The 26864-nt window shown below is 35.5% G+C and overlaps 1 protein-coding gene across 12 annotated transcripts; it reads left to right on the top strand.

The window, feature by feature from the left end:
- The first annotated feature begins 1630 nt into the window (after positions 1–1630).
- Positions 1631–17947, top strand: G6PD4 (glucose-6-phosphate dehydrogenase 4). Of its 12 annotated transcripts, none has more exons than XM_088858680.1 (14): positions 1631–1887; positions 3480–3750; positions 4198–4454; positions 5068–5220; positions 5664–5755; positions 5839–6810; positions 10615–10729; positions 10913–11118; positions 11300–11408; positions 11511–11551; positions 15546–15666; positions 15791–15993; positions 16595–16795; positions 17291–17947. In XM_088858680.1, the coding sequence occupies exons 6-14, from the start codon at positions 6773–6775 to the stop codon at positions 17526–17528; spliced, it is 1272 nt and encodes a 423-aa protein (XP_088714806.1). In that variant the 5' UTR covers positions 1631–1887; positions 3480–3750; positions 4198–4454; positions 5068–5220; positions 5664–5755; positions 5839–6772; the 3' UTR covers positions 17529–17947. The 12 variants fall into 12 exon arrangements, 6 of the variants coding, with proteins under 6 accessions (XP_088714806.1, XP_088714804.1, XP_088714807.1 ...); XM_088858678.1 differs by having other exon boundaries at positions 10886–11118; XM_088858681.1 differs by lacking the exon at positions 5068–5220.
- Positions 17948–26864: the final 8917 nt, after the last annotated feature.

Here is a 26864-nt window from a genome sequence, read left to right as displayed (position 1 = left end):
TCCATTGCCTCTTCTAATTTTATCATTTTCTTGCACTTCATCCAGCAAAAGAGACAGAAACAAAAGGAACCAAGGAGACCTTGTTTATGTGCTATGCTTGGAGGAGGTCATTGTGGACAGCATCATGGGAGAAATTCTTTACATTTGCAATTATTGAAACTGAAAAGACAAGTAATAAGAAATAGAAAATTGGCAAAAGGCTCATGAAGCAGTAACGGACCGTTGGACTTGAAGGATCAGCTTCAAATAATGCGGTTGAATTCAAGGCATTGAATATAGGCATTTGCCTAGCAATCGAGCTGAATTCTTTCACCTTACAAATGGAAAGTGACTCTCAAATCATAATAGAAACAATCACAGTAGAATTTCCGCTTTTTGTACAAATTGGAAGGTCTAGATAGGCCTCCGTAAGAAAGGGGGAAAGGGGCCGGGTTGTGGTGGTAGCACCCCCATAACTAATTATCATATCGTGGTTTTCAATGGTGCCGACATCTTAAAAAAAAAGGTGACTCCCTAATTTATCTAAAAAACCGGATAGATGCCTGTCTTCTCCATTGAATTACCAAAAACAAAAATAAAAATAGGCCTCCCGCTATATCAAATGCTACAAAACTTGGAACTTCTAAAGCTCGAGAAACCAAATGCACCATTAACGTTATGTATTAGGAACCTAATCACAAAGGCTTTAAGAGAGAGATAATTAAAAAGAAAACATAATCTCGTGGCTTGAGCCATCCAAACCAAACCCATAGGGTGCACTCTCATGGGGCATTTGATATTATCAAATTGGGAAATTTATCTCCTCTTGTTTCCAGCAAGTTGATACTATCAATTGGGAAATTTATCACAATGTACCTAATATTTGACTATTTTCAAAACTCAATTTGATGGGCTATCTAAAATTTGAATAAAGAAAGATGGGCAGTTTGAAACTAGCAAAAATTACGAGTAAAATGTTAAACAATTCAAATGATAGGTATAATTTGATTAATTTCCCTTAAAACTCCCTAAGAAATAGATGAGTCACTATTTTCTGTTATCATACTGTCAATAGGGGTGGCAATGGACTTGGAACCGACCTGGGACCCAAGGCGTTCGACCCGATTCGGGTCCGATAAACACTTTCGGCAATGAAAATATCCACGATGGCTATAAAATAAATTTTCAACACCGATAATGGAATTCAAAATTAAAAAAATGGTACAGATCTTACGGATCCTTGAACACTTATTTTTTGAGAACGGTCTAAATAATTTGTTACAATATACACTTTTTTTAAAGCTTAAAATCTTTTTTATTTTTCACCACCCTAAGGTTCAAGCTAAGAGGATAGCTGTAAAAGTTTTCTAATCCTTGAATTGCAAGTTTCAATGAGTTATAAGGGGAGGCTTTATTTAGTTTGATATGGCTGCAGCCGTATCAAACCATTTTCCTTAATTTAATCATATCGAATTACTATTAAAATGGAAATTAACAGAAGGTAATAAAGAACTTGCTGGACTTCATTCTGAGTGTGTTTTGCCCTAATAATTGAGCGTGTTTTGCGCGCTTGAACTTAATCATTGATGGATGAACAGTGTGCATGCCTGCTCCAGTTAACTAAAAAGCAAAACAAAGCTAAAAAGCAAAAGAAAGACGAAAACAACTGTCCTAAATTCGGTGGAAAATTTGAAACAAGCAAAAAGACCACCATTTTTGAACAAATACTCAGTTATCCAATAAACCTGAATTCCTCACCATTGCCCAACATCACGCTCACTCTCACTCTAAGCGTTACTATTTTTCATCTCTCTCATGGACCACTTTCCCTTCTCCAAAACCCTAACCCTTAATCTTTTTCATGCCCCTGTTTTTACCCCATCTCAAATTTCTGCTCACAATTTTCCAGTGAGTCTACTGCTTTCCAAAACTTCGCCTTAATCTTTTCTTAGTATTTTTTTTTCTGTTTTCTGACGTTATTTATGGAGTTTCATGACATGAGAAATAGATGAAAGTTGTTAGTTTATTAAGATTGAGGAATATTGTTCAAATTGTTGATACTTGATGCTGAATTTAGTATTTGCATAAGGTTTATCAGAGTTGTGGAGTGCGTCGTACTCTGATTAAGAGAACTGCTCTTATTGTTTAGCTCTCTCTGTTTTTGAATGATTGAAAAAACAGATGTAAACCATGCGATTTGATTGATATAACTGTTCTTATTGGATAGCTTTGATTTATATGGAGTTGAATGTTGAAAAAAACGGATTTAAACTGATACACAAGTGCTTTTCGTTAAGCGTTTTATCTTGGTGATTACTAGCGTTCAGGGATTCGGCCGAGTCCAACTAACTCGAGCTGAGTTCCAGGGCCAACTCGCCCTGTTAAAGATTATTAAATACTCATTATTTTTGGTAAGAAATCTTCAATATATGATTTATAATTTTTATAAGATTTATATGGGTTTTATGATGATTTGGAACTTCAACTATTATGTGATCCTACTTTTTATTCTTTCCCTATTTTTTTTTTTTTCTGAAATATTACAATGTATACATTAAATTTTTCAATAACCCATCTTTTATATACTTATTTGGACTTTTATAGACTTCTGATGATTTCTATTGCTTATTTTACTTTTTCTGATTTTAAACTATTTTTAACAAAATTTTGACCTTTTTCTTTTTGAAATTTTACCAATTTTTTGGTCTTGTAGGACACAGCTGAGCCACTCTGACTCGGCCTTGGCCCCTGAGTTTAAAAACATTGGTTATTACTGTCTGAGCACAATGACATTTGTTTTCTCCTTCTTTCTGTTTTTTTTTTTTTAAAAGGGTAATTAAAAAATGGTAAGTCAATGGCCCCTACTCTTTGGTGAGAATGAAGTCAGAGACCTCACCATGGGACTCGGCAATACTACTGCCAAGGCCCTAGGCCATTCTCGAAAGTGGTAAGTTAGTGGGTATTTGAGCCCCTACCCTTTGGTGAGAATGGAGTCAGAGACCTCATCATAGGGGATATGGGCCCCTACCATTAAATATTCTCTGATCTTGATGCTGTTTTTATTGTTGTGTTATTGATGCTTTATTATTATTGTTGTTGTTGTTGTTGCTATTGGAAATTAAAGAACTTTACTTGTCTACATTGAGGTTGATTTAAAACTCTCATCATCAAAGTTCTGTGATTTAGAACACCATTTTAGGGATTACAAATTGTTACCTTACTGTCAATGTTGGTTTGTTTGGTTATTAATTGTTGTTACATTTGGGGTTGTTCCATGATCATATTTTTTTTCCTGATAAGTAGAATTGTTCAATGAATTAGCAATGCATGTCCGATTATCTGAATATGAGGCAGCTTTTGTATAGACTATTTGCAAGTTCCTAATCTGCAAAATTCAACGGCCATTGTTTTCAAATCGAAGCACTGTCTATTTCAGAAATAGAGAAATAAAGAAATAAAGAGTCATCTAATTTGATTATGTCGACTGTGGCATGTGTCAGGTTGTATTTAAACACAGGCATTCAACATTACGCACGTCTTTTCTTCCCTGTAGAGATGCATTCAATTTATGCAGTAGCATTTTTGGATTCAAAGCGTGGATTCATGATAAGTTCAAACTTCAGACATCCATTAGGAAACATGGCCAAAGGATGATGCCATCTGGCTCAGATATTCAACAAAAAGAAGACTTATTGCATAAGGTGGTATTGTCATTGTCATGTGAAGAACAAGAACCCGAGGAAGTTCATACTTCACGAGCTGTGTTGAATGGTTAGTAACTTGTTTGGTGTAACTCCTTTTCCTCTTCATACAAATCATGCATCTAATGTAACAGTTTTTTGCATTGGTGATAGCGAAATTCCATTTTTATGGATGCTGAAAATTATGAGCTTCATATGGTATAGATGTGATATTGACTGTAAGGAAACATATTTTGTTCTTAATTCATCCATACTTTAGTGAATTACAATTGAAACTCACATTTTTACGATATGCGCATGGGAATTGCAATTCAGATATATGTTTTGCTGTTCCTGCCCAGAATTTGTGTGGGAATAGCAAAAAGACAGCATGGCTAATCATGTCACTTCTGTTGGCTATCACTGCCTAAACATTTGGATGAATAGAAATTGCTTGGTCAAAATATGTTAATTTACTGATAAAAGAAACATGTTAATTTGCATTTCTCATGTTCTATCTCACTTTCAATATATGTAGATTCAAATGAACAAGTATCTATTGAGACGTCGCAAATTACCGACCGTTCTGTCCTTAGTGATCCTTCTTCTGTTCCTGGTTCCTTCGATTCTATTGGAGGAGTTCCATCATCTTTGCCAGAAAATGAATATCACAGTTATCATAGACATGGCACACCTTCCCTTTCTATTGCAGTTATTGGGGCGACAGGAGAGCTTGCTAGAAACAAGGTTTTCCCAGCATTGTTTGCTCTGTACTATAGTGGCTTTCTTCCTGAGGTAAGTTTACTAGCATCTTTTTTATCGGCTTCTTACAAAAATTCTTGCAAGTTAGAATTGTATCACTTTTATAATCTTAGAACATGTCGATTTCTTGATCCATTGTCATCTTAAGCTTGGTTACATGTTTGTCCACTTATTGGTTTGGTTATGTGTCCATCAGATGCTTTGGTCCCATAATTTTGAATGCTAGAAAGAAAGGCTTGACTATGAAAATAGAACGAGTGTATGAAACAAAACTACATTGGTGGCAGCTGGTCCAAACACAGCTTGATTATGTTTTTCAATTCTTCCTGGTTTCATCATAGGATAGGAACCAAATGTTCTTTGTTATTGTGTGACTGCTTTCGTGGAACTTGTGATGTCATCTGATCCCTTCAAATTACGATGAACATGCACATAATTTTCTATAGTTTTTTTTTTTAACATCTCTTGGAAACCCCATATTTGCCAAATGCTAGGCAGCCAGTATGAAACTCTTAGTGACTCTGGTGTTTGTTAGATGACAATTACAATAGACAGGAGTGCTATTTGTAATATGAAAGAATTTATTGACAAAAGACTGAAACTTGGAATGCAAAAGGAGAAAGAAATTTGAGATGGATTATTGCAGTACCTCTCTGTTTCTACAACAAGACCAACGATTTAGGCATGGAGGAGGAGCTTAGTTTGGCAAATTCAGCGGAACAATGCTAATGCCCTCTGCTCAAGGCCACCTGAATAGAGCAAAGCAAAGAGTTTCACAATGCTCAATGTTTTGGCAAAGGTACCGTAATCTACTTGATTTGACATTGGCAAATTGATCGGGCGAGTGATATTGACTGTGATCACATATAACCACCTATTACTGATATAATATATAGAAAGAACACATGTAATCCTTGTCTTCCCTGATTGGACAATGGGATATCCTATTGTGATTACACCTTTGAACATGGATTTGTGAGCTAAAAGAAGTCATATATATAAATTGTAAAAAGCTAGAATAGAATCACAGTGCTTTTAATAACTCGTAATGCCCATCATGGAATTCCTATTCTGATTACACCCTTGAAACATGGATTTGTGAGCCAAAAGAGGTCATCTGACAGAATTATAAAAAACTGGTGTACAAGCAGAGTGCTTAATAACTTGTAACCAATCTCTCCCTCTCTCATATTTGCATTTGTGTGTAGAAAGGTATATATGTTGATGTATACCTTTCCCCAGGAAACAATTCAGTTCTCTATCAGGAAAAAAAGTGCCTTGCGATTGGGATCACGGAGCTATAATTTTCTCTATGTGGATGCACTTACTCTGAGGTATTCATGTTGTGATTTAAGTTCAATATAGCTCCTTTTGGAATTTATGAAGTTTCACATTGTTGAGTAACCCTAAAATACAGGTTAAGGTACTCCTTCAGTTATTCCAGTATCCTTAAGGTCAATGGTTCCAGGAAATTACCAGATTGAAGTGAACACATGAAGAAAAACACATTCCACAAGCATTGAAGGTTCCAGTGTTTAAAAACTAATCATGCTTATCTGGATATTATTGACAAAAGAGAATCTCTTGATATACATGCTCTTTAGCAACAATAACCTCTCTTAGTATGTATGGATGTACCATTTTCCCAGAGTTAATTAATGATTATTTTATTCATGATACACCAAATTTTCAGATATATATTGGCCTTCTTTGACATGTTATGTTTATGTTGATCCTAACTGTTTTTGCTATGTGAGAGAGAAGCGGTCGTTAATGGAGCTTAAAAGGTGAATGATCAGGTTGTATGAGGATTTAAGTGCCAAAGGTAATATCTAACATTTTTAGAAGCACAATAGTTCATAGCAACAGTTCAAGTTTCATACTGTTGTGAGTAAATATGACAAGCATCTAACAATGTCGTGAATTGTTGCTTTCATCTTTTTGGTCTTCATGACAAATCCACTTCATCATTTAGTGTTCTTTAAATATTCATCTGTGAAAATGTTGAAATGGTATTTACATTTATCCTTCTTCAAATATTCATATGGCATAAGTATTCCATCTACCAGAGGCGGCCGCTTTCATGCGGTCTAAATTAGAGGCTATGAACCTGAACTATTCTTTGGACTACAATATTTACATATCGCTCAATTTACGTTTTTTCTTAAGTACATATTATTGAGCTTATTTTTGGATTATTCTGCATGATCTTTTTTTTTTGGCTCGATTATCCACTTAATCATATCCTAGTTTGCATCAACTGAATAATTAAATCCTTTTTTCCATTACGGCAGAATGTTTCCATATTTGGCTATTCGAGAAAGCAATTGACTGATGAAGACCTGAGATCCATGATTGCAGGGACATTGACCTGTCGAGTTGACCACCAGTAAGGTTCATTTAATATGTATGCGAGACTGCAATGGTACTAATGTTTTTAAATTCAAGAAGTTGATGTTCTTTTCAACTCTTGGAGATTCTATTGAGATACATAACTGACTGCATGTACGGTAACTTGAAGTCTTATTTCTAAATTTGCCTAATCTTTGAAGTTATTTCTTATGGAGTTAAGAACCAAGTTTTCCTTGATTCTGAAAACATGATAGTAATAAGGATCAGAAAGTTGTTCAGTCATGTTAGGAACTAATCATGTAATGTCAACATGTTTAAAGTAGATCAGCACAAACTGCATGAACATCATTTCTTGCTTCAAAGGGGATGGCGAATTATATATTCATATGTTGCATGAATTGATGCCTCTTCTTATCCGATCTCTGTTAGGAAATGCTTTGTCTGGGGAGCTAATCAAGGAATCTGCTCTGGCGCAAGCCCACAACCATGAACTGGAAAGCAGAAACTTATTCTCCCCTCATTTAAGACCTCAATGAAATTGAAGTATCATTTATGCTCCCATAATCATTATCAAAAGATTTGTATATTACAACCATTATTATCTGTCTTTCCTGTGGGGCCCAGAGCCCATCATTTTTGTAATATACAGTAACTAAAAGAAAAAGTAATATTTCATTCCACATGGTTTTAGGAATTTAGGGAGTCCATGTTATGCACCATTCTTTGTAGTCTATCTCAGTTGTTGCTTCATGCCCTACTGTGCCCCCGTCTTAAACATGACAACCTCTTGAAAAACTCGCTTGTATGAGGGATTGCAGATGAATCCTTGGACCCAACTTGAAATTTTAAAGTTTTCTAAGTGATGAGTATAGCATGTAACCTTGACAACCAGACATCATCGTAGAAACTTTTGATATGGCTGATAAAGTTGTGAACCCCTTTCAGTATCTCCAGCAATCACGAGAAGAATGCAAATAAAAACACATCCTGGCTGAACACCTTATATCATGTTATACTGGAACTGCCACCTGTGTCCAACTCACAAGGCCTTTCTATCAATTCCGCAGATGATCTTGTAGTCTCATAAGCTCAATGCATCTGCATTGTCAGTCACTGTTACTCCAGTACCCCCAGCCTTGGGATGGTGTCTCATGTTTGCATGTGCTAGCACTTCGACACTTGTTGACATTTCTACACTCGGGGTGCATTAAAGAACAATACAAAGCACAAGGCTGGGGTTTGAAACCAAGACTCCTTTTTGTAAAGTTTGTATGTGCTGCCACTGGAGCAAGCGCACTTGTGTAGTAAATATGAGTAGTTTATTATATACGCAATTTTTTTTTAATGTCACTTTATTATATATACATTTTTTTTGGATGAAGTTAACATTGTATTAAAAGGAATGAAGTACAAATCGTGATAAGAGAGGACACTCGGGTATGTCCTCTCGGAGGGGAAATAGTAAACCTCTGTGAATACATGTAGTACAAAGAGTACTTCAGAAAGAAACTAACCACAGGCTTAACATCGACGGATTGGAGTCGTTTTATAAGGGCTTTGGACTGAAAGTGGCAAGCTAGGTATTACATTAAAAAGTAAGACCAAAGAGACATGAGGAAAAACGATTAGGAAATTCTTCCAGACTTAGGTAGTAGCCGGACTTGCATGTTGGCTCCCTCCTTAGCTAGACGGCCGCTAGTGCGTTTGATTCCCGCCAGATATGCGTCCATGAGACGGGAATATCCCTGCAGAGGTGAGAAATCTCGTCAAAAATCGTAGAGAGGTACTATGGGGGGGATACATGACCCGCTGCCCAAGAGACTATATTGCGTGCATCCCCTTCCGCCAGAAGTGGTTGACCTCACTCAGGATCAAAGAGTTTGCTGCCCATGAGCAAGGCGAGAGATTCTACCAGTTGTGAATTGGCATGATCTATGTGACTTGAGAATTGTACCAAGGTGTTTCCTTGGTAGTCTTTGAACACCCCCCCCTACCCCAGAGGGGCCAGGATTTTTGAGCGAGCAGCCATCAAAGTTGAACTTAATTGCACCTGGCGGAGGGGGGGGGATGAGTCCCCATGGCGTGGGGGTCAAGTGTTCTGAAGCATAAGTAATTGTTGCCAGTTGGCAAGGAAGATAGAAGAAGGAAGGTGCTTTATGGCCTTATGATTGGTGGCCCAAAAAGTCGTGAGAGTGTGGATTTTATGGAACAAGGCTGGATTATCTCAATGGACCCCTCTAAAGATTCTTGAGTTCCTTTCTTTCCATAGAGTCCAAATCGTGGCCTCTGTTGCTGCCTTCCATAGAAGCCTCCCAGATTTGGGTCACGGAAGACTGTCTGCTAAGTTAAAACAGTCCGGGGATGGAGGCCAGTGTGACCCAGGTCAGGCCGAAAAGGTCGAGGAGTTTGGTCCACTGGTAAAGAGCAATATCGCAGTGGATAAGCAGGTGGGAGTGGGTCTCTTCTTCTTTAAAACAGATAACACAACGATTCGGTAAAGCGAAGCCCCTTCGCTTGAGTTGGTCAACCATTAGCGCTTTTCCTCTGCAAGTGATCCAGTTAAAAGCTTGCACTTTTGGTGGTGCTATTGATGACCATACCTTCAACGTTACCGAGGGGGAAGAGGGGTTAGACGGTAGTAAAATCCTGCAGAAAGAGGCCACCGAGAAGGAGCCAGATGGCTGTGACGTCCATATGATCCGGTCCGACCCTGAGAGTGGGAAAAGTAATCATCGAGCAAGGTCGAGAGGGAAATAAACTCCAGTATTTCAGCATCAGAAAGAGACTGCCTGAAAGAGGGGTGCATTACTCTTCTGTCACCTGTCAGCTGGAGCTCTTCCGAGATCCAGGCAAGCGGGTTAGTAGTGAGCGAATACAAAGAAGGAAAGCAATCCCTGAAAGGAGAGTGGCCCAACCAAAGGTCGCACCAAGATCGAATCCTGCTGCCAGACCTCGGGAGGAATCTGATGGACTGTTTGAAGGTGGACAAAACCATTTATATATACATTGAAGAGCTATATTGTACTCTAGAGCAATACGGATATTTCTCATTGTGTCGACTTTTTAGGCCAAATACTAGACACCTTCAGCATATTGGACACCGATACTCATGTTGGTGTCCATGTGACACTTTTGGGAGTCTCTGGCTTTAATACTTCATCAGTAACGTCAAACTTCCAATAGGTCAATACCTGCTACATCCCATGGATCCATAGCTTCAAAAATTGGATCAACCCTTGTTGTTTTGGTAATTTGTTTTTTCTTGGAAAAAAGATAAAGGAAAGGGAACAATTTGGTATTTTTATCTCTCTCGTTCTAGCCAAGAGCCCCTGATTTCTGTCTAAATCACTGTGTGTAACTAAATAATAAAATTACAAGTGGTTATCTTTTTTCAATTCAAAACTATAAATGTGTAATAAAACAAAGCATAAATAATTTTATGCGTGCATTGTTTACCCTGTAAAAGATATACTTTGATGCAATGCAGAACAAGAACAGTGAGCATTACATCTCAAACTTTCATTTCATTTATAGGTTGTTGAGATGTACTGATTCTCCACTCAACTCTCGTTTAAGAAAGAATGGGTCAAATGCAGCACAATAACGATGTGCTGCATGCGCAGCAGTATGGTGACCCATCTTTTCCCTCTTGATAGTACTTATTCCAAGTATGTAATTTAAGAATCGAGCCAATAAACATGTTGAGTATGTCCCTTTGTAATTTTTTGAACACCTTTCGATTAATAATCTCCAAGATTCTACATCTAGACCAGGAAGACTTGTAGAGAACGAGTAAATATGACCATAGTGTAAATGCAATATCTCTTTCTGTAATGTACAGAGCAAACTGTGGAGACAAGATGGATGCTTTCCTCAAAAGCACATACTACCTAAATGGAGGTTATGATAATAAAGTGGGGATGGCTAACTTAAACTCCAGAATGAAACACACTGAGGTAATTAGTTATGATAGTCAAATAGGTTGACCTGCTTGTAGACATCAAATCATGGCTTGTAATGTTTCAGTTTATCAGGATCTTTGCTGTTCTTCCTTTATTTATATTATTTATTAGTTTCTTGTTAGTTATCTGAAAACCTTTTTTCAATTTTAGATACTCCCTGATGTTAATTTACTCCAGGATGGCTCTGAAGCAAATCGTATATTTTACCTGTCTGTGCCTCAAGAAGCACTTCTTGATGTAGCATTGTCTCTTGCTGACTATGCTCAAAGCAAGCATGGTTGGAACCGAGTAATAATTGAGAAGCCTTTTGGATTTGATGCACAGTCTTCTTATAATCTGACACACACCCTTCTTTCTAAATACAAAGAGGAACAAATTTACAGGTATATTTATCATTATGCACAAGTTGCAGTCATTCAACTATTTATTAAGTGCATTAGTATGTTTGTCACTTTAATAGTATCCAGGTAGTACATATTTTATTTTTCTTTTTATATATATTTCCTCTCAAGGTAAGAACCAGGGTTTTTATAGCTATTAAACGTGCAGAATTTTGTGATTCAGGATAGATCATCTTTTGGGGAGAGACCTTATTGAAAACCTCACAGTTTTGAGGTTTTCTAATCTTGTTTTTGAGCCACTATGGAGTCGAACTTATATACGTAATGTGCAAGTATGTCTCCTAATACACCCAGGCATGTCAAGGTCCATCTTGTGCTGTTGTGACTTCTGTCTATAAATTGCTAAAGCTGTCACTTCTTGGTAAATTGTACAGGTCATTCTGTCTGAGGACTGGGGTATCGAGAAAAGTGGGAGGTTTGTGACATTGTCTTTCATTTGTTTTAAAATACATGGTACACCTTTTCCTTTATTAAATGATTCTAAAAGTGATGAACACAATTCTGGTTTGATTGCTATCATTTTTCATCAAAATTATTCTCCTTTATCGTCTTTTCTTGATTGGCATATACCTCTGCAATGAATAGAATGATATATATGAAACTAAAAAGGAAGCCGAATAGCGCTGAGATTTGCCTTCTAAGATAGGAGCTAAAAGAGATGAACAAAATTAAGCTTCTGCCTTTTAGATCCTCATCTTAATTTCTTAGGGGCCTGACTGTTCACTTGTTTCCTATGTGCTATCCACTGATCTTCTGTTCAGTTGATACAAGAGATCTGTTCTCTGCAAAATCTAAAGAAACCAAAGCTCAACATCTGAGGTACCTGGAATTACTAAACTGAATGAAGTAGTATGAAAAGTATAAATCCATGTTTGACTTAAGGGAGTCAAACCAAGGAGTTTTTCAATAACTGGGATCACCTTTTTGTTTCGTTAAAACGTGTACTAAGGAAAATTTGAAAATGGATCCGACTCCAAATACATAGACTGAGACAAGCGCACAAAATAGCAAACAAACTCTCTCAAGAGTCTATAAGAATCAAAATATTTTCATTTAAAATATGGATTCGCAAAGAATTCCAAGCACTCGTATGCAACTTGTTTCATTTACGTCCAACCTCTATACTAAGAAGGGATCACCTTTGATCTGTGGTTACAAAGATACTCAAGAATTAAAAGAAAGAAGAAAATATCACAAACATAAACATTGGAGTTGTATGGAATCCATATACATTGCTGAAAATCGAAGGGTGTAAGATTCTATTTTCTCTTTCTAGAAACTACCTTAGGCTTTCTTCTGAAATTACTCATTTACACTATCAATCTCTCAAAGAAGTATCACAATCTTATTCTGTTGAAGCTTGATTAAGTTGAAGCAACTATCCTCTAAGTTATACCTCAAATTCGCTAGAACTCTCTCTTCCTTCTCCTCAATAAGGCCCTTTTGTGTGTTTCAAGACACTCTTATAGAATGACTTAATGAGTGAGAGTGGGTGTTCCAGAAACCTTTAATTTTGGATAGGTTCCTTGTTCAAATCTACTGTTTTCTTGGAGTATTTCTTCTACAAACATTCAAGAATCACTTCATAGAAGTTACCTGCTATTGGGCATAATATCTCCTACCAAAATGTCCTATTGTCCTTTATAAGAAGTTCACCATGGAAGGCAAGTGAACTCTCGAAATCCCACCAATTTGATCACCAATTTGCTCCATATAACATGTTCCTAGTTTTGATAATGAACTAGATTGGTAATCCATCGAGATCAGCACCTCCTTTTTTTTATTTTATAATTTCATTCAAAACCTACCTTATAATTCAAGATTTTAGAAATCTAATCTTACTCCAAAAATAACCACGTACTATAAAGACACCCTGATTTTCATTATAATCCTGATCGGGCTTACTTTTTTTTTTTTTCAATAGATAGTTCTCAGGGGAATCTCTTTGACATCATTCCCGTAACTTTTGGGAACCATTCCTGACAAGATCTTTCGATATTCCTTAAAATCCCAAGTTAAAACTCAGAAATAGGAAAGTTTCCTATTTTCAGCCATTATTAGAAAGATTCCTTGTCCCTTGAAGCTTCTAGAACCCATTGTCATCATTTTAGAACCCTAAACATTCATATCAGCAGCCTCACCACGAGTGGCGACCTGGACCATCAAGGCATCACGGTGAGCTTGCAAATTTCAGTAAATCCTTATCCAATTCCTTCGCACTTGTTCTCTACCCTTACAACGCCTAAAGAAGTGATTATATAAAGCTACGTCTCATTTGGACAACAAATGAACTCACCATGCAAGTTCATAGTGATGCTCCATGTAACATACCCATGGCTCGCGGTCAACTTGTAAAACTCCACTAAAACACAACCCAACTCACTTGAATCTTACCCAACATTCTTTTTCATCATTCAAAAGCTTCACTCATGACTAGAGCCTATTTGGATTGTACTTAAATTCAAAATATGGGTTCAATGCGAGTGGCACATATGCCTTTACTAGCTCTACGGTGAACTCAACATTGCCCCCGTCAACATATTCAATCTTCACGTATATATTGAGAAAGACTTTAAAATATCAGTTCTAGGTGTTACACCAAATTTGGATTCATTTGAACTTCATTTTGGTCCATTTTGTCGAGTTGATTGCTGGGCACTATTTGTGGTACTGTAACTCTTGTGGTGAACTTGAATCTCTTGTGGTGAACTTGAATCACCCCGTCGACATCTTCAAATTCAATGAGCTTTGGAGAATCTTCTCAAAGTGTTATTTAAGAACCCTCCACCAAGTTTGGAATTATTTGGATGCCCTTTGGTCCAATTTGTCAAGCTCACCGTGGGACACTATTCATTATACTGTAGCTCATGCAGTGAATCTGTTGAAGCTCTTGATTTTTGAACACCAATTACCTGATCTTTGAAATATGCCTATTTTCTATCCTATCAATGGTATAGCCAAGGTTCAGGCTGATTTGGAAACCATCATCACATACATCTGGGCTAGGGACCATATGGTCATTCTATATTTTGTCAAGTGTCGCTGAAATAAAAAAACTTGCCTGATTCTGAACCTCTTGGCCTAGATGTTGGAAAATTTGCTTGAGCTGCCCAACAAGTCATGCACATCTCTAAAATCTGAGTAAAAATGAGCTATATTTGAAATCTTAGCTCACTTGAGTCAAGTTGCTCAAATTGAATTTGGATAGGTAAGTGATTCAGCTAATATTCCTTTGAATATCAATGAAATTTTCATTTAAATATTGCACTCAGCATGTATTGAGAAGTTCATTGCAGGTGAAGTAGAAGGTCAGCTGCTTTTGAAGTTAGTGTGCAAGATGGAAATATTCTTCTTTCGCAATTTACCAGCACAATTATAAGAGATGAACTGATATGATCATATTATTCTGATCTTTATTGACAATACAAAAAAAACTGTCATGAATTTGTTGGTTCTTTGCCTTATCTTGAGTCACATATGCACTAAATATTTGTTTCTGTTCATCCAGATAAGAATTGTGACCTGAAAGAGCTTTCTAAATACCTTCCACAACAATACTTTTCATGGTGCATAAACCTTAGGTTCCTGTTACAACTCCCTTTGGTGTGTTTCTCTGTTAGCTCTAGAAACTTTATAGATGATTGTTTTGCCTGAATTCAGTTGAAGCTTGAAAATTTTTATGCACAATCAGACAAAACTGTGTAAAGAAGTCACATAACTACTCTCATGGATTGTAGAATCATTGAAATAATGTTTCAATACCCGAATTGGCCAGGTGAACCGGTCGTTCAGTATGCCAGTCCAGATCGGCGAATCACTGATTTGGATTGGCAATCTGTATAATTCTCCTGGTGAGAATCGATCAATAAAATAATTTGAAAAAATAAAAAAGAGAAAAAATTAAAAATAAAAATCATGGGAATGGTGTGATCTGCCTGGTTCCTCGAACCAGCCTGTTCCTCAAGTAACCGGATGATTCTGTGGTAACCGGCCCAATTCCCTGTTCCAACTGGGAACCAGGTCAGCACCCTTTGATTCCCGATCCGGGTCGAGTGATTCCGGTATAGATAAGTGTTTTTAAAGCTCTGGTTGAAAATATCCTAACTAAATGAAAATGAAACTAATTTCACTGTGATGTTTACATCACTTGGTCGATTATATTTAATGGTGTACTACTATTTCCTTCGCCATTATTTGCATCTGAATTTCACCTTGTGAAATTCACTGATGGCCATATTTCTTGACCTATTATGTTAATTAGGTATTTTTATTCATTATTTGGTGATATGTTCCATCTCTGTCAGTTGACTGAAGCAATCAATTTTACCAGTCTATGCGAATCCTAATAATGCCCATGCCCAGTACTCAACTTCATTGACATCTCTCCTTTTGGCTTTTATATTTGACAGGTATTTTGATGGTTATGGGATCATCCGCGACATTGTCCATAGTCATATTCTCCAGTTGATTGCCTTGTTTGCCATGGAGCCGCCTGTTAGCCTAGATGGAGAAGATATACGCAATGAAAAGGTTGAAGGAGAAATTAGAAAATCTTTTGCATACTTTTTGCATATGGATAAACATTCCCATATTGCATGAGTCTAGATTTTTTAGGTGCTTAATTGGATTGTTACTCTCAAGATGGTGGTTGCAGGTTAAGGTTCTCAGGTCCATCAGAAAATTGGGGCTTGATGATGTTGTTCTTGGCCAGTACAAAGCTAGTGCCACGGATAAAACTGACATTTATTTGAATAGCCTCACGCCAACATTCTTTGCAGCTGCTTTATACATTGACAATGCACGTTGGGATGGTGTACCTTTCCTGATCAAGGCTGGCATGGGGCTTATCAAGCATAGGTTTGATTGGAGTCCATTCATCTTCATTTGTGATTAGCTTTTTCGGGTTTCGCTGTAAATTCTTGCTTTTCGTTGTGCACTCTCAGAAGGTTACTCATATCGAAGAGAAGAGATTTTAATTTTCAACTGAGATTGACATTTTTTATCTCTCTCTCTCTCTCACACACAACAAACACATGCTTTCGCATGCACACGGACACTGTCTTGAATAGTTTATCATCTCCTATAATAGATGGTATTTGAATACTAAGAAATCCATGGTGGACCGTGATAAATAATTCTAATATTTAAAAATATTCTAATCCTTTCTATATTTCTAATAACCTCAGTTTTTCTTTTTGTATGACTCTGTACGCATGCCAAGGCAGTTTGGCCATTTTTCGATTCCAATAAGAACAAGAAAGGAAATAAAAGACCAGAGAACTCCCCATCATCTCCTTGTGCATGCTTATCTTGCATTATTTTTATTTTGTTATTTATTTTTGGTCTATTTGTGGGGGAGGGTGAACTGTGAATTTTTATTTGCAGCTCTCAGATCGAGTTATAAATATGGTCCTTATACAACTTCTTGATGCTTTTATGCTCTGCTTTGGCTGCACAGAGTAGAGATTCGCATCCAATTTCACCATGTGCCGGGAAATTTGTATCGTGACCGCATTGGGCATAACATTGATCTTGCTACTAATGAGCTCATTCTGCGTGATCAGCCTGATGAAGCCATTCTAGTCAAAATTAACAATAAAGTTCCAGGGTTGGGGCTGCAGCTGGACACTTCAGAACTGAATTTACTTTACAGAGACAAGTATGTTATTTCTCTATTGGGACTATGGTTCAACATATTTTTGTGAATTTCAACTAAATTTTGGCTGGAACTGAACATTTCAGCCTTAGTTTTGCCAAAACTTGGTATTATGATTGCTTCAAATTCCTGCTAATTAGAAAAAGCTTTTGGCAACGTCTATGCATTTTTGCTTGACATTATTTTTGTGATTTCTTTTGTTTTTTTTTGGAGAAAATTTAATATCTATGTCAAAATTATTGCCCTTGGCCCAAAATTTAAACTTCAGCCTAGACATCATACCATCTGGACTTTTGAGTCTTATCTTTTCAGTGATTTTCTGATCAATTTTCTTCTCTTTGATTCTCACCATATATTTGGTTTTTGTAATTCATATTTCCAATTTTTTGTGATTAATTTCAGTTTCTTTTATTCATTTCATCCTATCTGCAGTTTGCACTGTGTCTTTTTAATTATTTTGTGATTAATCTCAATCTCTCTCTCTCTCTCTCTCTCCAGATACAATGTTGAAATTCCTGATTCATATGAGCATCTTCTATTGGACGTCATAGATGGAGACAACCATCTATTTCTACGTGGCGATGAACTGGAAGCTGCATGGAGCATACTGAGTCCTATTCTTCGAGAGATGGATGACAAGAAAGTGTCCCCAGAGCTCTATCAGTTCGGAGGCCGAGGACCACTTGGCGCTTATTATCTTGGAGCAAACCATGGGGTCAGGTGGGCAGATGACTAGCATTGAAGTACCAGATGAAAGGGGAACAGAAATGAAATAATCCAGCTTCATGAGCTGGTTGGAAGACGTGCCAATAAGCTGCTGTTTATTTAACCACATATTGATGCTTTTAACCTGAGAGAGAGCGAGATGTATCTTAGATGATGAGAGAGAGATGTATCTTAGAGAGAGAGAGAGAGAGATGTATCCTAGATGATGAAAGACCAGAAGTTTGCGAGGCATTACTTGTTTGGGGCTACTTATCAGGTTCCCTCATGTAACCAAAACAGACAAGAGAGAGAGAGAGAGAGAGAGAGAGAGAGAGAGAGAGAGAGAGAGAGATGTATGATGCAAGACCAGAAGTTTGTTAGCCATTACTTGTTTAGGGCTACTCATCAGGTTAATGTACAACGTTCGACTGCAACTGAACGTATTAAACAGCTGCCATCGTTAGAAGACATGCAAGATTTGAACTCCAATAGCTTACCAAAATCCTATAGTGGCCTAATTTGTTTAGATTCTCAATTAAGTATTATCTCAGTCATGGTAACCAAAATTCAGCTGCTGACCAAAAAAATTGAAGATAACCAATATCTATTAAAAGAATATGTACAATCTGATCATCGTAATGGCGACACGACCGTGAGGTTATCACTGTCATTTTAATTGATAAGAAGGTGATGGCGGAGTGGATGCCACCAAATATGTAATTTCTGTACTCCCTCTTGTTGTTTAACACATCGAATGAGTGGTGAGAATTCCGAATGGCTGCATTGCAATTTTGATCCCTTTTCTCTCTCATCCTTAAACTTGGCTTTTTATCTTTAATTTTTAGTTAAAGAAAACTATAAAATGATGCCATTGACTTTTAGCACAAGGAAGCCACATTCACTCGTCTTTTATATTTCAATAAGGTGGTTGTGGGCTTGATTAGACTCGGTTTCAAAAAAATTTTATCGAACTTGTGATACACCTCAAATCATCCAATTTCACATATGATGGCTATAAGTAATTGTAACCTCTTTATATGAAAGATAAAACAGTCTCATAGTGTAAAATTCCTTTAATTTATCAGGCAAATACATGTGTGATCCTTTATCGATGAGTATCCCCATTGTATTCACCACCATGAAACACATGCTCACAAATACTAATTAGAGGGATTTATGTGACTCAAAACATTGGTCGATGCGTTTTTAATCAATTTTTAAAAAAGAGATTGCTTTTATTCTCACATTCTGCAATTCTAATGTTAATTAAATAAGATTTAGTATGGGCCTGAAAACAAAAAAAAGGACGAATATTTTAGTCCTGGAGTTTGAGAAAATCATTGTAACTAGGTGTTTGACATGTAGGACCAAACGAACGATTTGCTGTATCTAGAGTTTAGTAGGATTAAATGAACAACTTGGTCATTAGACCTCATAATCTTTTTCACATTCTGAAAAGTGACCTTTCCACTGTATCAGTTTGCAAACGTTTTAGGCCAAGGCGTCCATCGTTTGTGTGTCAAGGGTATCGGAACTAATTCTCTAACAAATCTTAAATTCTTAATCAAGGATGACAGTAAGCTTTCCCAAAAGACATTGTTTACCTCTAGACTAATAGGTACTTTAAAGACCGCTCAATTGGTCTCTTTCTCTCTCATTTGCCGCATCAGAGCAATATAGTTTTCAAAGTACCGTAATACTTAATCTAGTCATTACGGTATTTAAAGTGTCATAAAGCAGTAGTTATTATAGTAATACGACTACTGTAAAGGTTATTTTGGTAAAAAATTATTAAAATTGAAAAAAAATGGCGTGGACGAGGTTTATGAAAGTCGAGGGTTTTTTTTTTTCTAATTAGGCTAAAATTAAAGTACTTTTTTGATAATTTCTTAAAAAAAAATTGAAATATTGAAGTACACTTTGCAAAGTTAAGTTTTAATTGATTAAGTGAGATAGTCCTGGATTTTCTGTATTGTTTTCATGGCGACAATCTTACTTGTAGAAGTAGGGAAGTATATAGTTGGATGATCTAGATTTCATCATTATCATCATCTAAGCCGATGACCCTAAAATAATTGGGGTAACCCAATTATTTTAGGGTCATCTATATGAGTTTTGTTCCTCCCAATAGGTTTAGGATGTACGATAAGATGCAACAAAGTTTTATGTTGGCTGTTTAGTTAATTCAAACCACCACTTTTATCTTGCCTTGGGATGGGTTAAGGAAAATTTTAAGTTCCTCACCTTTACTAGACCAATGATGTAGATTTTCGTACGTACTTAATACGAAAGTGTGGAAGTGGAATTTATATTGTTAATTAAAATGGACGGTTTATATTATTGTTGTATACATACAAGTATAGACCTTTTCCATTTTACAAACCCTCAGGCACAAGTGTTGGAAAGTCACATGAGCCTTTTCCAATTTTTCTCCTTTGTCAACACAAAAGCAAATTCAAAGAAACCATCATTCTCAATGAGGATAGTATACTACACTCATCATGTAATTGTTGGAAGGGTGTAAAAGCACCTTTCAACGGTACAGGTTAGAAAGCAAAGAAATGGATGGCCATGATTTACTATACTATTTTAATTTAATTATTTTTACTAATTGAATTGACATGAAATTTTTGAATGTGCCTATATCACATTTAGAGAAATTTTGATCAATTTATTTTTTATAAATTGTTGTGTACCTAATTGAGGGTTGTGGATGCCTAAAACTTTCGGTTCATCAAAATTAAAAGAAATAAATAAGAAAATAATTTAAAAAAAATCTTAACCGTTCATGTCCTTCTCGTGCAACCCCAGAATATTGAGATGATGGTTGTGCATCATTCAAGCATCCAGATCACATGGAGGCTTCTCGATGTTTGTACAACTGCTAGCAAAACCCACATGAAATCGGTTTTCAAAAATACCAATATTTACCTCGCTCCTTCGTATTCTCGATATTGATTTTGTCAGTTGTGGACTCTCTGGCCAAACTAAGAGTTTCTATGAATGAAGCAACAGTGTCGTGTGTTCATCCCCTAGATTTTGTAACACCTTTCATTAATAAAATGTTGCTTGTGTCCCCTTGCCAAGGGTTGTAGTTTCTTAATAAAATGGGTAGGGACTGATTCACCCAAAAAAACAAATAGATATTGATTTTGTTGGTTTTTTAAGTTGTCAATGTGTAACCACTTGCCATTTGCTGAAATGCCCAAAATGAAAAGAACTAAAAGGCAGAATAAAATACCCCATATAAAATAAGGGTGCGGTTTCTATAAGGTTGCAACCTTAAACAATCCAATTAAGGTTGACCTCCAAATTTTATCATAACATGTAATTTTGTTCTAAAAAAATCTTAGGATTATCTTAAAATCTATTTTAATTTCTAATTAGAAAATTTTAAATTCCAAAAATGGTTAAAATCAAAGAGATCTACAAACGTATGAAAATCTTGAATATGGATGGTCTAGATAATGTGCTGTAAGATGCACTATTTTTTAGACTCAAAAACTAAACTTTTTTTTTTTTATATTCATACATCTCGATGTGAAGATGATCAAATAGAGGGCTTTCCCACATTAAAACAACCTTTCCGATAGATTTTCAAGGTGCATATGTAATTCTACATTTTAAGATTGCAACTTTATATAAACTTTTCCCATAAAATAAACCAAAAGTTAAGACATTGATATTGAGAGCACTTCACTTCACTTATTTCCAAAGAAAAAAAATGGTCAACTAGAATCAGACATCAAATCAACTCTTGGCCAGCTCAGATTCCTATAAAAACATGGATGAAAGAAGCCATCAATTGTTCCCACTCACTACCTGATGAAAGGGAAACCAGTGGTTGAGAGGCCCTGAGCTTTGATACTATAATCATTCAAATTGGGTTATTTCAAACAGCACTAAGTAAGTCAATACTGTGAAAATTACAGTGCTCCAAGACCCAACATCTAAAACACTCAAGTTGTAGGGCGACTTGGGGTAAGGTGGAAATGCATTGCATGTGATCACAAACATTGAGACCCTGTGCATGAATGGGTTGATAACTGTAGAGTGTAGAGCTTTTGCTTCTTCCTTTTGAGTTTCCCTTGAGCTCTCAGGCTCTCATTTTAGCTTTGTACGAAAATATTTGGGGGCAGAACACTGTAGACTGTAGAGCTTTTGCTCATTCCATGGAGTTTGTTCGAGCTCTCAGACTGTCCGTTGTGTTTTCTACGTGAAATTTTGGAGTATTGTGCAGAGGATGGAATGTTCATGTGTTCATGAATGGACAGCTTTTTGTGATGGGAAGTCATGCTTTTTGTGATGGGAAGTTATGCTAATCTCATGGGAATTACTTTATTTCAGTGCTGGCAAATTCGAAATCCAGTTTATTTTGAATTGACATTTATGTAACATTTCTTTCATTTTTCTTTGATTTCAAAGTTCAAACAAGTAATCTGAATCTGACCGAGATGCTTGAGCCGGCATGTATTATCAATATTCAATTTTCAAATATTAATACTCTTTGGCTTTTACTCTTGTTATCCTTAATCCATTCACATATACATTCAATTCCACATGGATGAACAGCTCAAAGTTATGACACTGCAGTCACGGTGTAACCTTAACAATACAACCTGTGTCGCAATATTTGTAACAAACGTCGTTATTATAGGAAGGACTTTTTTAACATGTACTAGAGTTTAATGTTTCAAATTTACGTTCTTTCAAAATAAGAATCTTACATAAATGGTGAAGCATGAATTTCAATTTCACAAAATTATGGTATCTTAATTTATATTTGAATTTTAGTTTTGAGAACAATGAATATAATAAAGGCTTTAGGAACTAATAGTATCCCAATAAAAGTTTGAAAGTGCATGGGAGAGATTGGCATATTCTGGCTGCTTAAGATATTCAACAAGATGGTAAAAACAAAAAAATTGCTAGACGAATGGAGAAAAAGATTGTTATACTTATTTACAATAACAAAGAGACATATAGAACCGTACAAACTATCAAGAGATCAAATTTATGATCCACATTATGAAGATATGAGAAATGATTGAGAAACAACTAAGACATTAAATGAGTGTATCAAAAAATCAGTTCGGTTGTATGCCAGTGAGGTCAACAATTGAAGTTATTTTCTACTAAGGCAATTGATTGAGAAGTTTAGGTAGAAGGGAAGAGACCGCCACATGGTCTTTATTGATTTAGAGAACGCATTCGATAGGGCACCTAAGGACATAACCGGTGCGTGTTGGAAAAGAAAGGAGTCTCTAGAGTATATATTGACGTGGTGAGTGATATGTGCTAGTCGGAAGATAATTCATCGATAGTAGCCTACATCAAAGGTCAGTGTTGAGCCAACATCTCTTTGTGTTGGTTATGGACGAGTTAATTAGGCATCTACGGGATGAGGTACCATGGTGCATGTTGTTCGTAGATGATATAGTTTTAATTGATGGGACTAAATGCGGCAGCAATGCAAAGTTAGCATTCTGGAGGGATGCTCTAGAATATAAAGGTTTTAAAATTAGTCAGATTAAGACAAAATATATAGAATGCAAGTTTAGTAATAATAGGAATAGAAACTAGGACATAGTTAAGATTAATGACCACGAAAGACTTAGAAGAAATTATTTTCGATATCTTGCATTGATAATCCAGAAGAATGGAGAGATTGAGAAAGATGTCGCACATAAAATTACAGTTAGGTGGGCGATATGGAGATGTGCATCCCGAGTTTTACATTATTATTGTAAAACTAATCAAACTAAAGGGAAAGTTTTATAGGATGACCATTGGACTAGCCATGCTTCATGAGATGGAATGTTGGTCAGTCAAGAAATAACATATCTATAAGATGAATGTAGCTGAGATAGTGATGTTGAAATTGATGTGTTATAAAACAAGAAAGAATAGAATTTGGAATTAATACATACTAGAGAACTTAGGGAACTTTATTGCATTTGCATGACCCCAAATTGTACATAGGCACTCAATTCATCCCAACAATCAAATCCGAAAAAAATAATAATCTATTTGCACTTTCAATATAGTTAAAAGGACTTTCCTCCAAAAGTGAATCTAGACTGTCCATTCGGTGAATTTTAATATCTAGACCTTTACAAATTCAAAATAAATATTATGTTCTTTAGCATTGTTCATCTAGTGATAACAACCAACTAGAAATTTTGGAAAAATAAAAAAAATCATTCTAAAGTTTAGATCTAAGCATCTCAGAAAATGGAAGGCATATGTTATGTGGGTTTAAAAAATATTTTTTTAGATATGTTTATAAATTATGTTTTTTTTGTGATTGTTTATCAAATCGAAAAAAGGTGTTTGATTAAAAACTAAAGTCAGACAATGACCTTAGCATGGTTTTTTAAGATTTTTTATTATATTTTACTATAAAATTATTGCATAAAATCACGCACACATACATAAACACAGATTTATAATCTTCCAGTAAGTATTGATCTTCTTAAATATGAAAAACAAAGATGGTTCTTTACCTAAATTATCATCATTTATCAAAATTTTAGGAAGTATTCCTTTGTTTCCGGTACATTCCCATTATTGCGGACGTAAGAATCAACAACTATAATAATGGCATGATAAGAAGACCACCATAATTGAAATTATCACCATTGTAATGGAGGTATTATTGATGTGAGGAATGTTCCAATCAAAGCCAGTCCAAGCTGTCAGGCAAAACCAGTTTGACTGGATTTTAAAAAAAAATAAAAATAAATAAAAGCTTTAAAATATAAAATATATTAAATAAAATAGCCCAATTTTATTTGAATAATTGAACATTTTAAAACTGATCTATCCAATCGACTCAAACTAATCAAATATTGATTATGATTAGTTTTTTTACCAAACTAATTTTTACTTTCAGGTAGACAAGCAAAATACCAATTGGCGGTCTAACAAGTTGGATTGGCCAATCCAATTTGGTCACAAATATCTATGGTTAGTATTACATAATATCCAGTTTGGGCACAAATATCTACGGTTAGTATTACATAATACCGTAAGAAAAATCTCGTATCTATAATACGAGCAATAGTTGTTACTTGGAGGGAATTCATTCCACATTGATGTAATTACATACAGGCCATAGTGCTATTAGGATCTAAATGGTCATCAAACCCACGAGGGGTCTAGTACAATTAAAATTAATCACTAATTGGCCTATATTTTAAAAATAAAAAAAAATATAAATAATAATTCAAAATATAAAGCATATTATCAAGAAAATTGCCTTATTGGCATGTCTAACAAGTTAAAATAGGTTTTTTGGACTAGCCAAAACTGTACATGATTTTGATTGATTTTCAACCAAATAAAAAAACCAGTCTAACAAATCATTGGAAATTTCGAGAAATGATACGAAGTTTTGCATAAAACATGTTTAGACCTAGAACACCACCGGCAACAGCTTATCACAGACCGTGGATATGATCAGCAATTGACAGACGATGGAGAACTTTTTACACGAGTTCCGGACCTTCCCCGTGATGCAAGTTATGAATCATCTCCGCCACACGTCATAGGCCAAAGACGGTAAAGATCAGGGTCCTGCATGCTTCATGCTAGACGGTGGTCTCATAGGCCACTTACCTACGCTTAAACTTGATTCCAATAAATTCAATCAGGCATGGTTCCTTTTCTATCTAAAAAAATATTTCAATTTTTTCCATTTCTTGTTTATAACATCCATCATAAAATTCCACGTTTATCTCTGGTGAAGTAGAGCATCACCGATATGGTCAAGGACATGCCTTATCATCGTCCATTCAATGGGTTGGACAATGATGGAGTGAGTAAATATGATCCATATACTCATGATCGTAAGTTTATATAAGATATGTTGCTATGATACTGAAGTGAAGCGCAACTTAAAAAACAAACAAAAAAGGTTGTTATGATACTGAAAATCCTCCAATTGATCATCTTGGCTTTTATGGAAAAGTCTTATAAATGTCTAGGCGAAAATGAATAGTATGTCACCTCGTCATGGACTTGCTATGTCCGTGGAGTTTATTGAACGGACTCGCAAAATGTCCGTGATGTTTCTGTGTGAATTTTTGACCATCACGGACCTAGCATGTCCGTGACGGTACCGCCACGGACATACTAAATTCCGCGGCGTTCATTTTATTCTTGCCATCTGAGTTTTTTGGATGGTGATGAGCCTATAAGCGAAATCACAGTAGCATTTTGCCTATAGGTGTTGCGTAGTCTCTATATATATATATATATATATATATATATATATATATATATATATATATATATATATATATAGGGTGCGGTTTGTATAGAGCCTAGGCTCTAATCAATCAAATTAGAGCCTACCTTCAAATAGTACCGAAAAATGTGGCTTCAACATTGGAATTCTTTGTGATAGACTTAAAAATATTTTTATATTTATTTATACAGTTTAAAGCTTCAAAAATAGTGTAGATCGATAGATCTATGAAAACTTGAAAACCTTGAAAATTGACGGTCCAAAAATGTATTACAAAATACACTATTTTCAAAACTTGAATCCATTTTTTTTTCGTGTCCATGCTTCTTGATGTCAAGATGATCAATTTGAAGATATTTGGGCATCAAAACAACCTCTTTTAGTGAAATTTTCGAGGTAGGCTCAAATTTGATTGTTTAAAGCCTCGTCTCTATATAAACTTTATATATATATATATATATATATATATATATATATATATATATATATATATATATATATATACACACACACACACACACACACGGGGCAATGATTTCATGCAACCGTTGTATAATAATATGATGCAACAACCTTAAAAAACCATCTTATGGCTATTTGCTTGATCCAAATTTGAAATATACACTCTTTTCATTCTAATGAATAATAAAGAAAAAAAGAAAAATTGAAAACACAACCTAAAAAGTATCTTTTTAGCCCAATTAACACAGGCCGCTCATTTTGATGAGATACTTAGATCTAGGCCTTAGAAAGTTTTTTTATTTCTGATTTTTTTGGATAGCTTTATTATCATTAGATGAACAATGTTAAAAAGACAAATTTGATTTTGAGTTTATAAAAGGTAAGATCTTGAAATTCACAAAATGAATGGTCTAGATTCATTTTTGGAGGAGACTCATTTTGACCATATATAAGGTTCAAATTGAACTTTTTTTGTTTTGAGAGATTGATTATTGAGATGAAGAGAGTATTTGTGCAAAATTTGAAGTCATACAAATACCACAAACATGGTTTGCTAGAAGTGTTATTGCATTATACTATGATACAACCGTTATATTGGATCATTGCCTCATATATATATATATATATATATATATAAAGAGAGAGAGAGAGAGC

Source organism: Amborella trichopoda, chromosome 2 (genome assembly GCF_054954075.1).
Source record: "Amborella trichopoda isolate Santa Cruz 75 chromosome 2, AtrichopodaSantaCruz75HAP2 v2.0, whole genome shotgun sequence".
Taxonomy (NCBI): domain Eukaryota; kingdom Viridiplantae; phylum Streptophyta; class Magnoliopsida; order Amborellales; family Amborellaceae; genus Amborella; species Amborella trichopoda.
Note: the sequence above shows the minus strand (reverse complement) of the source record. Positions and strands in the feature narration are given on the sequence as shown.